This window comes from Leptopilina boulardi, unplaced genomic scaffold (assembly GCF_019393585.1).
Source record: "Leptopilina boulardi isolate dan_hultmark-lab unplaced genomic scaffold, ZJU_Lbou_2.1 LbouV2_51, whole genome shotgun sequence".
NCBI classification, from domain to species: Eukaryota; Metazoa; Arthropoda; class Insecta; order Hymenoptera; family Figitidae; genus Leptopilina; species Leptopilina boulardi.
The window spans coordinates 2317992-2332585 of record NW_026137996.1 but is presented as its reverse complement, the minus strand read 5'-3'; the positions used below and the strand labels follow the sequence as shown (position 1 = coordinate 2332585).

The 14594-nt window shown below is 25.6% G+C and overlaps 1 protein-coding gene across 6 annotated transcripts in view; it reads right to left on the bottom strand.

Annotated features, from left to right (window-relative positions):
- The window catches only part of LOC127289921 (uncharacterized), a 115130-nt gene that overhangs the window by 16296 nt on the left and 84240 nt on the right, over positions 1–14594 (bottom strand). For all 6 annotated transcript variants that reach the window (XM_051318200.1, XM_051318201.1, XM_051318202.1 and 3 more), the window contains one exon: positions 1065–1158. In XM_051318200.1, the coding sequence (XP_051174157.1) occupies positions 1065–1158 (94 nt within the window). The remainder of the gene's footprint in view (positions 1–1064; positions 1159–14594) is intronic.

Genomic DNA, 14594 nt, shown 5'->3' with positions numbered 1-14594 from the left:
ACACCTTTTAATTCCTTATTATCTTAAAAGTGATTTTCATTTAATTCTAAGGTCAATGATTAAGAAGGGATATTAATGAGTTCCTGGTTTTTTTTTTTTTTTTTAAATCTTTTATATACACGCAGTGTCCAAGGCAAAAAAAGAAGCAAAAACTATCAATTGAAAACCATATTACATGTAATTAGATTCTTAAAAGGATTGATTGAAAATTTATATCCTTCCTAGATTATTTAAAAGGATAAATATACAAATTGAAGGATAAAATATCAATTTCAATTAAAAAAGTATAATAAAAAAAATTAATTCAAAAAAATTATAACGATTTCATAATTATTTTATAATGATTATCTCAATAGTGATAAGCAAAATTTCGTGCTCTTAACTTTTATATTATGTTCAAAAAAAACTTTTTTTTTTTTTTTTAAATCTCTTTCACCCTGAATATTTACTTTTTCCTTGTACACGTCTTTCAAAATATATAATTAAAATTTCCACATTTTTACGACGAATATAAATATAGTTTTTAATTTCATAAAGAGGAATATCGCTTGCGTTTAATTAGCATAATAACCTTTCCTCCTCAGTGCTCGTTTGATTCAATAACTTAATTATATTAAAAGTTAGATATTTCTAAATTTATATTATACCTTTGCAAGTAAGCTCACGAAGCTGTAAAAATTGTCTAATTGTAATAATAAAAAAAAAACAAAGCATAAGAATAGAAAAAATTTCAAAATAAAAATATTTTATTAGAATTTTTTATTATATTCAAAAAACTATTTTTACAAAAATATTCGTGCGACAAGGATATGAAAATTAAATTTTATATTTTTTTTATTCTTATGTTTGTTGTATACACAGTGTAAAAAATAGTCTTGAAGTATATTTTAAATTAGAAAAATAGTTAAAATGAAATTATTTTTAGAAAATTATAACATTTGTAGTTTAAACTAATTTCGACAAGTTAAAACAAATTTTAGTGAAAACAAGACTTTTTTTTACAGTGGAATTTTATAAATTTTTTACTAATTTAAAATATTTTTTTTTTTTCTGAAGTCACTTACCTGATAGTAACGGCCAAGAGTACAATAATGACTCCAACTAACACCATCGCTATCACGACGCCACATAGCATATAAACGCTCTCCGATGGAGGTACTGAAATAAAAAACCAAAAAATAAAAAATTATCATCCCTTAAAATATTTCAAAACAAAAAATTATAACTAATACAATATTATAAAAAATTATATTTATTTTTCACAAGCAAAATTATTATTCGCCAATTTTTTTTTTATCCCAAAATAATTTTTTTTTTTTTAATACTACCAAATATTTATTATTACATTTATTGTAAAATGTAAACTAAAAAATTTTTATACAAAGCACAAAGATATATATATATATATTTTATTTTTATATATATAGCTTTTCTATTGCAAATGAGAAATTTTAACCTTGGCAAAAACAGTTATAGTTGTGTGGCAATTTTCTTAAAGAGCATACATTCCAGATTCAATTAGTGTACAATGTGTGACATAGTTATATACCAGCTGTCTACTTTTGCAAATTCCTTTCATGTTTTAATAAATATCAAGAGCCAAAAATCAACATTTAATTTAACAAATTTAGAAAAGTCACTAATTTAATCTAATTTACATTTTTCCTGAAATAATATAAAAATAGAAAAAAAAAAGTTTAGGTCAAAAACAATTTAATTTATATTAATTAACTAATTAACTAATTAAATAATTAAGTAATTAAATAATTAATATTTGACACTAATATAATAATTAAAAAATTATTATATCAAAAATAATAGAAAAATGATTTCGTTTACAATTATAAATTATCAGTAATCCCAATAATGACACTCTACGCGTAAAATCAACTTTATCCGGGAACTCATATATATATAATTAGCATATAGACATTTGTTGGTATAAAAGATAAAGCAACACGTTGTAGATCAATCGCACATTGAGAAGGGAAATCCAAACGGGGAATTTCGAAACAATATATAAACACGATTTGTTACAAAAACTATATATCTTTATACGGAAGTGTTTTTCAGACGTGAAACAAAATTTGTAATTCATTAATTTTTTTTTCCACATGTGGATAAATGTGTGTTTAAAAAAAATAGTCGTAAAATAAAATCAACAGTTTTTTTTTTACATAAGTTTATATAAATTAATTCATTTCCAAGATATTGATAAATTTTCATAATTCCCCCAAATTTAATCATAAATTTATTCCAGTAAAAAAAAAAATTCTGGGGAAATTTCAATTTTTTTTAATATTAAGAATCATTGGAAAAAAAATCACATGTTCCTTTTATGTTTTTTTATTAATTTTTCTCAGTTTTTGTTTCATCAGAATTTTCGCATAAATTTGAATTACTTGTAAAACAAGTGTTTATAAATATGAATATAAAAATTTTTTAAAATAAATGAATTTAAAATTTTACATGTCTGGATATTAATTTAGATGGAAATTTCGTTTTTTTTTTTTTTTTCTTTTTGGTGCTGCATCATTTAGTGAAGGATGCAAGGTAGCATTTTCGCATATTACACACGTGAACGAGTACCAGTCACGCTTGAATACATATAGATATACATTTTGAATCATGCAAGCAAGGCGTGCAACAAGAATGAGCAATCTACCTCCTATCGCTTTAGATTTGTTGAACATGCGACAAAATCGAGGACGCAAAACATTTTTTATTTCAAATTTTCTAATTTCTAAATTTTAAATTTAATTTTAACTTCCTTATATAAGTGAAAAAAAACAACTAAAATTAAATTAATTTCCCAATATTGTTTCCTATATTAAATAAAAATTTTCATTCTTAAAAGAAAAAAAAAAAGAAAAATTTTATTTAAAAAAAAAAATTAGCCCATTTCCTTAAAAAAAAAAAACGATATATTACGTATTGACTTTTGATCTTTCAATTGGCGTGTGCAAACTCTCTTTTTCTTTCACAAGCACTCTACTTTCCTTACGAACCCTCTTTGGTCTTGACATAATATCGTGATTCAAGCGTCCATGTCCCACATACAAGATGACAACCAATGGTGACTAAGAAAGTTTTTTCCCCAGATTCACTTCGATTAATAATTTATACATCTAAAAAGCTTCAATTATCATTGAATTTTGTCATTATAAATTCAAATTTCTATTTCTTTTAAAGAAAGATAAACGTAATTTATTTTAAAAAGTTAAATTTCTTTTTAAATTATTTTTCTGCACTATCATATTGCAAAAAAAAAAAAGAATTAATACAGTAATTAGATATTTCTCATATATCGAATAACTTCGATTTTGATTTCACTTATGTGCTGAACAAGATTTTAGTCATCCTCTCTTATGTTGAATATTAAACCTAAACCTCTATTAGAAAAGTAAAATTAAAAACAATTCTTAAACCAAGAAAATATTCTATAAAGAACAAAAGAAAAATATTTACCAAGAATTCGTTTCTTATTTTAAATATATATATATTTATATTTTAACTATGAGAATAAAACGCAGACGATTTATAAATAGAAACCAAGAAACTATATATATTTTAAAAATATCAATTTTTGCCATCAGCAGAAAGAACTTTTTTTCTTAAAAATATATATGTTTCTCATATTTTTCTCTTACTTCCTGAAAACTGTCTTTCTTTATACACGCAATTTTTTTTTAAACTCTCTTTATTACTTACAAAAATGTTTTCTCAAAAATCGTTCTTTAAAAGCTTTTCTTTTATTTCGCCAAAATCACGAAATAAAGAGAAGCTTTTAAAGAATGATTTTTTAGGTATTCTACGCGTGTAAAATTTTCGAAAATACTGAAAAAAAACATTTTCATAAAAAAAACTGTTATAATTCTCACATTTCAAAATTCAAAAAATTCGCAAATTATTTTTAGCAATCATGAAACATAGTCTAGAATTTATTACATTCTATTTATATAACTCATATATGAATTCATATATAAAACTAGTTTCCCTAAAATAAGTGGGATATTTGTTTACATTATCGAAAGTTCTTGAGTATGCAAATTTTATATGCTAAAATAAAACTAGCATTACATGTGACCAACAATATATATATATATATATATGTATATAGTATATATAATCAACCTACGTCATTGTGATTCCCATGAAAGATTCAAATTTTCAAAGTATCAGAAAAATTGTTTCGGCAAACCAAGAATATGAAAATTTATAACTTTAAACAAAAAAATATTTTTCATCTAAAGATCATAAAAATGTTAATATAAAGATTGAATTTTGCCGAAATCTTAATCGCATTTAACGCAAAATTCAAAAATAGATTAAACCTCACGAGCCAAATCATGCTTTGTGTGTGAATAAATTTAAAACTAATCACCTGCTTTTGTCGAAAATCGATCGTCACTTGAAACGAAATTTTCATATAAAAATACAAATTTTTTGTTGTTGTTGTATTTTAAAAATCTTTTTCAATAATCCAGTAATAATGTGAAATTTTCTTTTTAACTCAACACAGAAATATTTATATATCAATTTGAAAAATCGCGATATTAATAAAGATTGTTTGGGTGAAGCCAAAGATTTACAGATAAGAAAACATGCCAAAGCAACGTGTATACGTGTAAATATAGCGATTGCGGAAGTTCATTCGAAGAATCTGTTCAGTTGACGTGATATTTTCTTTAAGTATTGGCGAAAGTATACCCAGTATACATGGTGCGTTAACTCCTACACGAGCTTTTTGTGAAATTATTAAAATTTAATATATATATATATATATATATATATATATGTTTAAAGGTCAGTAAACGAGAGTCGATAATAAAGCGATAGAGAGAACTCCACGATTCTCACCAGAAGGCAATCTTATCTTTTCTCGAATTAGTATTTGTTATACTATATACATATAATATATTCCGATTATAGATTCTTTAATCTAACACTATATTATATTCTTCCGGTTGAATCATATACTTTCTTTAATAAAATTACGAATTAAATAAACAATCAGACTTGGCGTGATTTATAAAAATTTGCACTCCGAACGTTAGTGAATAAGAAGACGGAACTTATAAGGATTAGGAAAAGGAACTTGATGATTTATTAAAACCTAATGATTGAGAAGAACCTAATGATGAAGAAGAACTTAATGATTAATAAGCAGAACTTAAAGATTAATCGGCAGAAATTATTGTTACAGATTAAGAAGATGAAGAACTTAAAGATTACTAAGTAGAACTTAATACAGAAGCAGAACCTAATGATTAATAATCAGAATTTAAAGATTAATCGGCAGAACTTACTGTTACAGATTAAGAAGATGAAGAACTTAAAGATTAATTAGCAGTACTTAATGCAGAAGCAGAACATAATGATTAATAAGTAGAACTTAAAGATTAATCGGCAGAACTTATTGTCACAGATTAAGAAACTGAAGAACTTAATGATTACTAAGTAGAACTTAAAGATTCATCGGCAGAACTTATTGTTACAGATTAAGAAGATGAAGAACTTAAAGATTAATCAGCAGAACTTAATGTAGAAGCAGAACCTAATGATTAATAAGCAGAACTTAAAGATTAATCGGCAGAACTTAATGCAGAACCTAATGATTAATAAGCAGAACTTAAAGATTAATCGGCAGAACTTATGGTTACAGATTAAGAAGATTACTAAGTAGAACTTAATGCAGAAGCAGAACCTAATGATTAATAAGCAGAACTTAAAGATTAATCGGCAGAACTTATTGTTACAGATTAAGAAGATGAAGAACTTAAAGGTTAATCAGCAGAACTTTAAGATTACTTAAAGATTACTAAGTAGAACTTAATGCAGAAGCAGAACCTAATGATTAATAAGCAGAACTTAAAGATTAATCGGCAGAACTTATTGTTACAGATTAAGAAGATGAAGAACTTAAAGATTAATCAGCAGAACTTAATGCAGAAGCAGAACCTAATGATTAATAAGCAGAACTTAAAGATTAATCAGCAGAACTTAATGCAGAACCTAATGATTAACAAGCAGAACTTAAAGATTAATCAGCAGAACTTAATGCAGAAACAGAACCTAATGATTAATAAGCAGAACTTAAAGATTAATCGACAGAACTTATTGTCACAGATTAAGAAACTGAAGAACCGAAAAATTATGAAGAAGAACATTAATACATAAGCAAAATTTAATAATATGAAGAAGCAGAAATTAATAATGAAGAAACAGAATCTAATAAAAAAGAAGCAAAACCTAAAAATGAAGAAGCAGAACTTGATAATTAAGAACAAGAAAAATAATTATTCAATGTTCATCAAACACTGAAAATTTTAAAAATATCTAAACATCGAGACAGCATGAATTTGACAATTCAATATTGTTTGGTTCACATTTATCGAATGTATAGTACAACAACAAAAAATCTGTAATATGTATAGGTATACAACGTGCAGATCAAGACAAATGTATACTGTGATAGTATTGCCATTTGCTCATGTTGCGTCTGGATTGAAGTAGCGTTGACATCGACCTGTTCTAATCTCCTGGTAGTCTCGTATTCCTTAAAAGATAAATGAAACGTTCACCCTGCAACGAAGGCCAAGAAACTTCTTTTGTTCCTCGTGTTTCTCAGGAACCTAAGCGCGCTTAAAAAGAATAAAAAAAAAAAAAAAAAGTCGTCGTCCTTTCGAGTTCGATGACACAAACGGGACGCGACCAAAGGGAGGAATAGAAAAAAGAAGTCAACAAACTGGAAGTTACTTGCAATGAACACCTGCCTTTGCATCATTTATATATATGAACAAGAACCTAAACCTTTTGCTAGTTTTCATTAATTTTGTACACACCACATTCCATATTGAACCACATTCCTATCACTCAATTTCCACCACATACTGTGAAGTTAATTTAAAGATTCAGTCTCCATATTTTAAAATCTTTTAGTCCATTAAAATCTATTCAACTTATTTTGTATAAAATCAAATTTTTATTTTTCTATGCGAATATTTTCTATTTTCGCTCTTTCTTTCTTTGATGTCGTTTATAGTTAGGGTGGGTTGCTGAGACTCGATTTTATCTTTGTGCGTGAAGTCTCTCTGATGCCAGACGAGAAGGAATGAAAAAAAGCAGAAAACGCGCCATTGGGACGTAGAGGGCATGTTCTCTATTCACTCGGTGAAAAAGGATGTGAAAAAGTTGTGCAGGAAGGATAGTCATTCCATGGTCGGTTATTTTGGCTAAAGCCGCGCGCCATCCGATAATCACCAAGTGGAGTCTGTTGAATCTGCCTTTAACGTTTAACAGCTTCTCTCACAGACTTATATAGAGAAACTATATATATGTCTATTTTAGTTTCAAGTTCCGATATATATATATGTCTGCATTTTGGCGACTCAACAATAACATTTATCGTTCAAATATCGCGTAAATATTTTCTATACGTCGAATATCCTATCTGCGTTCAACGACTTAAAATTTATCCTCTTCACACACGTGTTATATTATACTTAAAATCATTTATTTCTTCCAAATTTTCACATATTATTAATCATTCAACAAAACTTGTGTTTTTAGATTTTGATAACAAATCCATTTCTTGGAATATAATTTTCGTTTAGATTCAAGAGTTTACACAGCATTAGTTTATAAATTGTACGAAATGGATTAAATTAAGTTCCTTCTCTATAATTGTTTATAAACTTTCAAAATTCATTGAAATTTATATTTGTAATTACTAGTTTACTAATTGACAAATACTACACTGAGAAAAATGTTTAGTCAGAGCAACCAAAATTTGGTTGGTCCAACAAAATTTATTTTGTTGGTATTTAAGCAACCAAAGTATTTGTTTGCGTCAACCAAAAAATTTGGTTGAGTGTTTTTTGTTGGCATAACAAAAATGTTTGGTTAGATCAACCAAATTTTGGTTAGGACAACAAACGATAATTTGGTTTTTTAGACCAAACTATTTTGTTGTGTTAACCAAATTATTTTGTTGTCGTAACTAAATTTTGATTGGAATTTAAAAATGTTCAACCAAATAATTTTGTTGGCCTAACCAAATGTTTGGTTGAGATAACTCTGCGACTTTGTTTCAGCCAACCAAAATTTGGTTACAAGAATCAAAATTGCCTAACCAAACAAATTTGTTGCAAACACTAAATTTTTTTGTTCTCAATGTAAGGAGGATTTTTATGGGTTATATATGTTTTGACAAATCTAAATGACATCTGTCTAACATGCAAGTGGTATTCGAATTCATCTATTGAAAGTTATTTTAATGAAATATAAGTGGGATCATCTGTTTAAGAAGAAGATAATTGTATACTGACACACATGAATAAACTCTTGAAGAAATAAAACGCAATACTCCATATTCACAATGTCATGCATGTTTCCGCATTGAAACATACGTCACTATTACATCTTTGTTACATGTTACATTGTTCTAATATTATATCAATGGCCACACTCAAACAAGGTTACATTTTACGTCTCTAAAGAACTTCCAAGAAAAAATTAAAAATTATATACTAGACTTTTTTTTCAACTCATGTTACTTAAAATTGATGCATTAATATTCACTGCGCAAGAAATAATATACTATGAATTCGTTTACTGTAAGTGAACATTCATTTACTGTAAAGTGAACATAATTTTCACTAAGTGAACATTCATTTTTCAAGTTGAAATTTAATTAGAGTTAAATATTTTTCACGGAAAAAATATATATATAATTCCTTTTAGAAAAATTATATTCTTAAAAATTAATATTTATTATCATTAATTTTGAGAATTTATTATTTGCGGTTCAAAGAAAATATATTTATTTGATAATAGTCAAGTAATCGAGTATATATTTAAATCAAATAAATTTGTTTTTCAGTGTAATAAAATTAATATATACATCAATTTGAAATAACTAAAATATAAACATCAAATTTTCAATGATGTAAATATTTTATTATTAAGTAACTTAAAAAGATGAATGAACTGATGAACTCTACCTGAATAGAATAATTTTGCATATATTGAATTCAGAGACTGAAATTTCTAAAGAAGTGTGTTTCAACCTTACATTATGCAAGAATACACTCTAATCTAAAATCAAAAAAAAAAAAGGTGAGAAAAACTACAAATGATAAAATTCTGAAACACGATTAGGTATTTTCTTTTTTTTCTGCGGATTTGAAAATTAAATAACTTCCGTGTATAATATTTAAATGATAAATGTAATGCAGATTATGGTTACAACTCTCGAGATATATAATATTAATTTCTCAATTTTAAATTCATATTATATAATATATATATATAAATTTCAAGAATAAAAAATAATTTTTAATTTTACACGTCCTTAAGTATATTTTTGTGATCACGGGAAGCTTTGTGCCAAAGATACTTATAAATTCGCGTGACACAAAAGATGCGAGAAGGAGGAAAATATATGACGAAGCATTCAGCTGCATAAACTGGTAATGAAACAAAATAATGTTAAGAAATAATTTAAGAATCATTTTAAGTTGACAGCAAAGGAAAAAGAGATAAATATTCTAAACCTCAATACCAAAGTAGAAATACATAAAAAAAAAAAAAAAAAAAACTTGACAACAGTTTACAGAATTTATCACCTCTATTGTTTTTCTTCTAATAATACTATTTTTTTCTATGATACAACTTCCTTGTAAAACAAAATTTAACCTAACTTTGTACGAATAATAAAACAAACAAAAAAAATTGCGAACCTCAAAATTTTCCTTGTGTCAAGGAAAATTTGTGTCATTTATAATTTTTCTATTACGTCAAACGAATTACATAAGTCTTATTTTCTGCACGAATCAATGTTTTTTTTTTCTTTTGAAATTTTCAAATGTCACAAAAATGAAGATGAAATGAAAAAAAAGATGCCTCCTAATCTTTTAGAAAAAAAAAACACGTGATATATATTTTCGAGGAATTCATCAATGAAAAAGAAACGATGAGAATAAGAGAGGTAAAAATTCATTTATAATAGAAAAAAAAACATTCACAGTTGTGAATTTTAGAATATATTTAATATACTTTAGAATAAATTATAATATCAAGAATGTTATATACCTGCCGGTTGACAAGGAGGAAGAGATTTCTTAAATAAACCAAGTTTTTCACGGGAAAAATAAATATTATTATAATATATTATCATAATATGATGGATTTTTTTTTTTTAAAGAATTTTTCTTGGTTTTGTATGTATATATATACTAAATCGATCAAAAGAAGAGAGTACGTAACCTAGCAACACGCACTAGGACCTGAATTTTATCCTGAATCCCCCCTGTGTGTCTGTTAATGCCTCCCTTTTTCAAAGATAAATCCTTAATCGAGTTCTGATGACGCTGCAATGCAGACTTTACAAAAAGCTTATATATGACGTTTAATGCAAACAGATGACTTCCAGATAAACAATTTGCAAAATATCATTATACGAAGAATTGATGCGTTAAATTTAGAAATTCTACATATATATATATATATTTTGATAAATCATCAGAATACAATCATTCGTCATAAAATTACTATATATATATAACATAAGGAAACTTATTTTAAATCTTTAAATTTTTAATTTATCTTAATTGTAATTTTACAATAAAATTACAATAAAATTTTGTTTTAGAAACAAATTTTTTTTTCAGGGGGAAATTTAGTAGGTAGCTATAAATATGTTTCCGATTCTCGCAGAAGAATATTCGATAAATATTCACATACAACCTACTCAATATTTCGCAGTTCCGGTTCCCTGCTTTCAGACACCCGTCAGACAGTCGTCGGCCTTGATATTCTTCCGTCCTCTCTATTATATACAGACTTTTTGGGGGAAACAAAAATTTTCATAATTTACTTTGACAAAAAACTCTAATTATTAAAAAAAAAAAATTAATTTTAATTACTTCTTATGATTAAATTATTTTTTGAATTTTTTTTTTAGTTTCATTTTCTATATCGAATTTTTGACTTTTCGAAACTTAAGCGAATTATTATTATTATTTAAGTGAAAAAGTATTATTATATTTTTCTCATATGTAATTCACACACGTGTGTAACCTATAAATAAGCCTTGAGTTTCCAATTATTTTTTAAAGGAAAATTTTTCTTTCCCAATATGGAAAAGTTTTCAAATGACCGCACCCGCTAAAAGCATCAATAGAAGCCAATGTATGATACTTCCTTATTTTCCCCTATATATATATATATATAATGTTCGACTCATCTTCTAGCTGACCATGCACATAGCACGTGGTTAACTTTGAACGTTCGTCATTAAAAAATTCTCACGTTAATTGGCACCTACGATTCGTTTTCATTAAACAATTATTTATATGGTACGAACGAAAAACAACAATATTAGTATCATAAAATTTATAATAATTTCCCACACAGTGTTGTAATTAAAAATTGTTACAATTCATGTAAACAATTTTTAATGTTTTAAAATTAAAAAAAATATTTTATATAAAACAATATTAAGAAAATTAAAAAATTAAAATTAGATTACAGTGCAAATATAAAGAAAATTACCGCAGACTATACAAATTAATGTTTAGTTATTGTATCACTGTTTTATTAATAAAACCGAAAACATTTATTAATTCCGTTAAAACTGCATTATAAAAAACTAAAAGATTAGCATATTTCTTTATATGAGTCAAATTGTCAACGTTTTTTTTTTTTTTTTTAATGTAAAAATAAATCAGACGAGAAAATAATCTGTATGATTCTAATATGATTATTGTTATTATATTCGTTTGTTCTGGTATCAGTTGCGCGTGCTATATGGTATCTCACACTTTGCGGCTTTATCAGCGAATCATCTATCAAAGACATCAGAAAATAAACTTGAATCAAGACCACCTTCAATTAATATAAATGTTGACATTCTTCTACAAATATATATTGATATATATGCAAATGGAAATTAAACATCAAACTGTCCGTTGGCATAATATTTCTAATGCAACGATTTTGCACTGTTACATTTCACGTTTATATAATCTTTTACATTTTACATTCGAACGGGTATGTTTTGTATCAAAACAATTTTATATATATTCTCCACAAATTATCTTATTTCTCTGAAATTTCTCTCTTATGAAATCTAATACGTTATGTTCATTTTTAGTCAATTATTTCTACCTCGCTGAAAAATTAAATTTGAAATTTTAATATAAAAATAATCGCAAATAAAGGAGTAAGAACAAAAGTTTTCGAAATTCATATATATAAATCAAGTTTTTCATTCTTGGCACAATTATTTTTTTCTTTTTTTGTTCGAAAGGTCAAATCACATAGATTTGTCAAATATTTATTTTGTGCAGCATCCTCTAAATTCCATTTTTTTTTTGAACTGCGGAGGTGTAATTTGAAAATACACAAAATTTCTTCAGATGCCATTTAATAACAATTCGATAAATTTTACGGCAAAACATTTATTTTGCAAGGAAATTTAATTTCATGCAAAATATATGTATATTTATATCTCCAAATAAATTGTCCTGAGAAATTTGACCATGTACTCGATCGTATGAGAAAATTTAGAAATTTAGACGCACCCGCATAACCTTCTTTTTCATTTTTAAATTATATATATATATAAAAAATTTATTTTTATTCGGGGGACAAATTTCGACCTTATTATAATTTACAATATATATATATATATAAACAATTGTTGGTTCTATATAAGTTGACATCAAATATCAAAAGTTTATTGATCCGAGAATTCTTTTCAGAGGAGAAAAGTTCATGAACTCTCGCATAAAAAAAAAAAATCGCAAAACAAATTTTTTTTTCCCCGACCTTTATATATAGAATGAATATAAATACAGGTGCAAAGAACTATTTTTAGATTCTCTTTGTTTGCGTAGGTGTAATTGGGTAATGAGGATACAAATAGACTGAGAATATATCGAATTAGGACTTATTTTTGTATAAGAATAAGCTTTTTTTTTTTTAATTGATAAAACAGCCCCCCTTTTTGTGAAAATATTTTTCCGTTTTTTTTTTATTCATTTAAAAAGTACATATACTCAAAATAGATCAATAAAAAGATTTATAAATAATTATTCGTCATACCTATCGCCATCAGGTAAATACGATTTTAATAATCGTTATCGTCACAATATGTAAAAATATGGTATTAATATCATCAACAATGTATAGAAATAAAAAAAAAATAATAAATAAAAAAAACGTGAACACGTTTGATCCAAAAATAAAACCGTTATTGACGCGATAATACCATCAAAACAATTAAATGAAAATTATTATTTTTATACGTGTGAAGGTGTCTATGATTTTCTCAAAATTCGTTAAATTGTAGTAATAGTGGTGCTAAATAAGTGTACAAATTTTGAATTTGAAATTTTTAATATTTTTCGAGATATTTACAATAACAAATTTGAGCAATATTTTTTTTTGCTTTACTTATAACTTTTTTCCTATTCAAATTAGAGAAAAATGTTGTAAATGTATTTTACGCGAAAGATCTTAATCTTTTAGAAAAAAATTATTTAAAAAAAAAAATATTAATTTTTAAACAATTTGTTTAAAAAATAAAATTTGTTTATAACTTTTAAACATGTTCTCCCTCATTTAGAAGCGCGAAAAAAATCATCAATATTGTTTAAGTCATAATAAATTGATGGTTAAATTTTTGAGATGGCATTATTTTTTGTTTTCGAGATATTAATTAATTAACTAACAAAAGTTAATAAAAAATGAAATATTTTATGAACAAATAAAATTAGAGTAATTTGAAAAACACCATTAGAATGCTTATCAAAATCCGCATCCAACGAGCCCTATATGAACTATTTCTAATAAACGTGTGTTAAATTAATAATTAATAATAAAAATTATTTAAATAATTAATAACATTCTAAAAGTTTAAAATCTTCCGCGTAAAAAACATTTACAACATTTTTCTCTATTTTTAATAGGAAAAAAGTTATAAGTAAAGCAAAAAAATATATTGCTCAAATTTGTTATTGTAAATATCTGGAAAAATATTAAAAATTTCAAATTCAAAATTTGTACACTTATTTAGCACCCCTATCACTACTATTTACCGAATTTTGAGAAAAATCTGAGACATGACCTAAAATATAAACTCATTAAAAAAATATTTGTAGAAAGTAGAGGGGGTTGAAGTTTTGACGTTAAGGGTAACATTGTCATTTTCAAATCCGTATAACTATGACAAAAGTTAATGGATTTTAATTTATCTATAATGAATTTTATTGCATTTTTCACGTACTTTTCAAAAATGTATACAAAATTTAAAAAAAAAAATTTTTGACCCCTTTTTTTCAAAATCAACCCTTATTTTTCGATTTTCACCCCTTCGGGAATTTTTTTTTGTTTTTTTTTTATTTTCATTGGAAAGCTGAGGTTTTTTCCCATGAGCTATGTAAATATGAAAATGGGACAACAATAATTTTGTGAGAAACATAATATTAAATTAGGCGGTGCCTATCTAAATCCTCAAAGATGATCTCCAGGTACACCCCTTATCGGCACCGCCTACTTTAATATTCTGTTACTCACAAAATTATTGT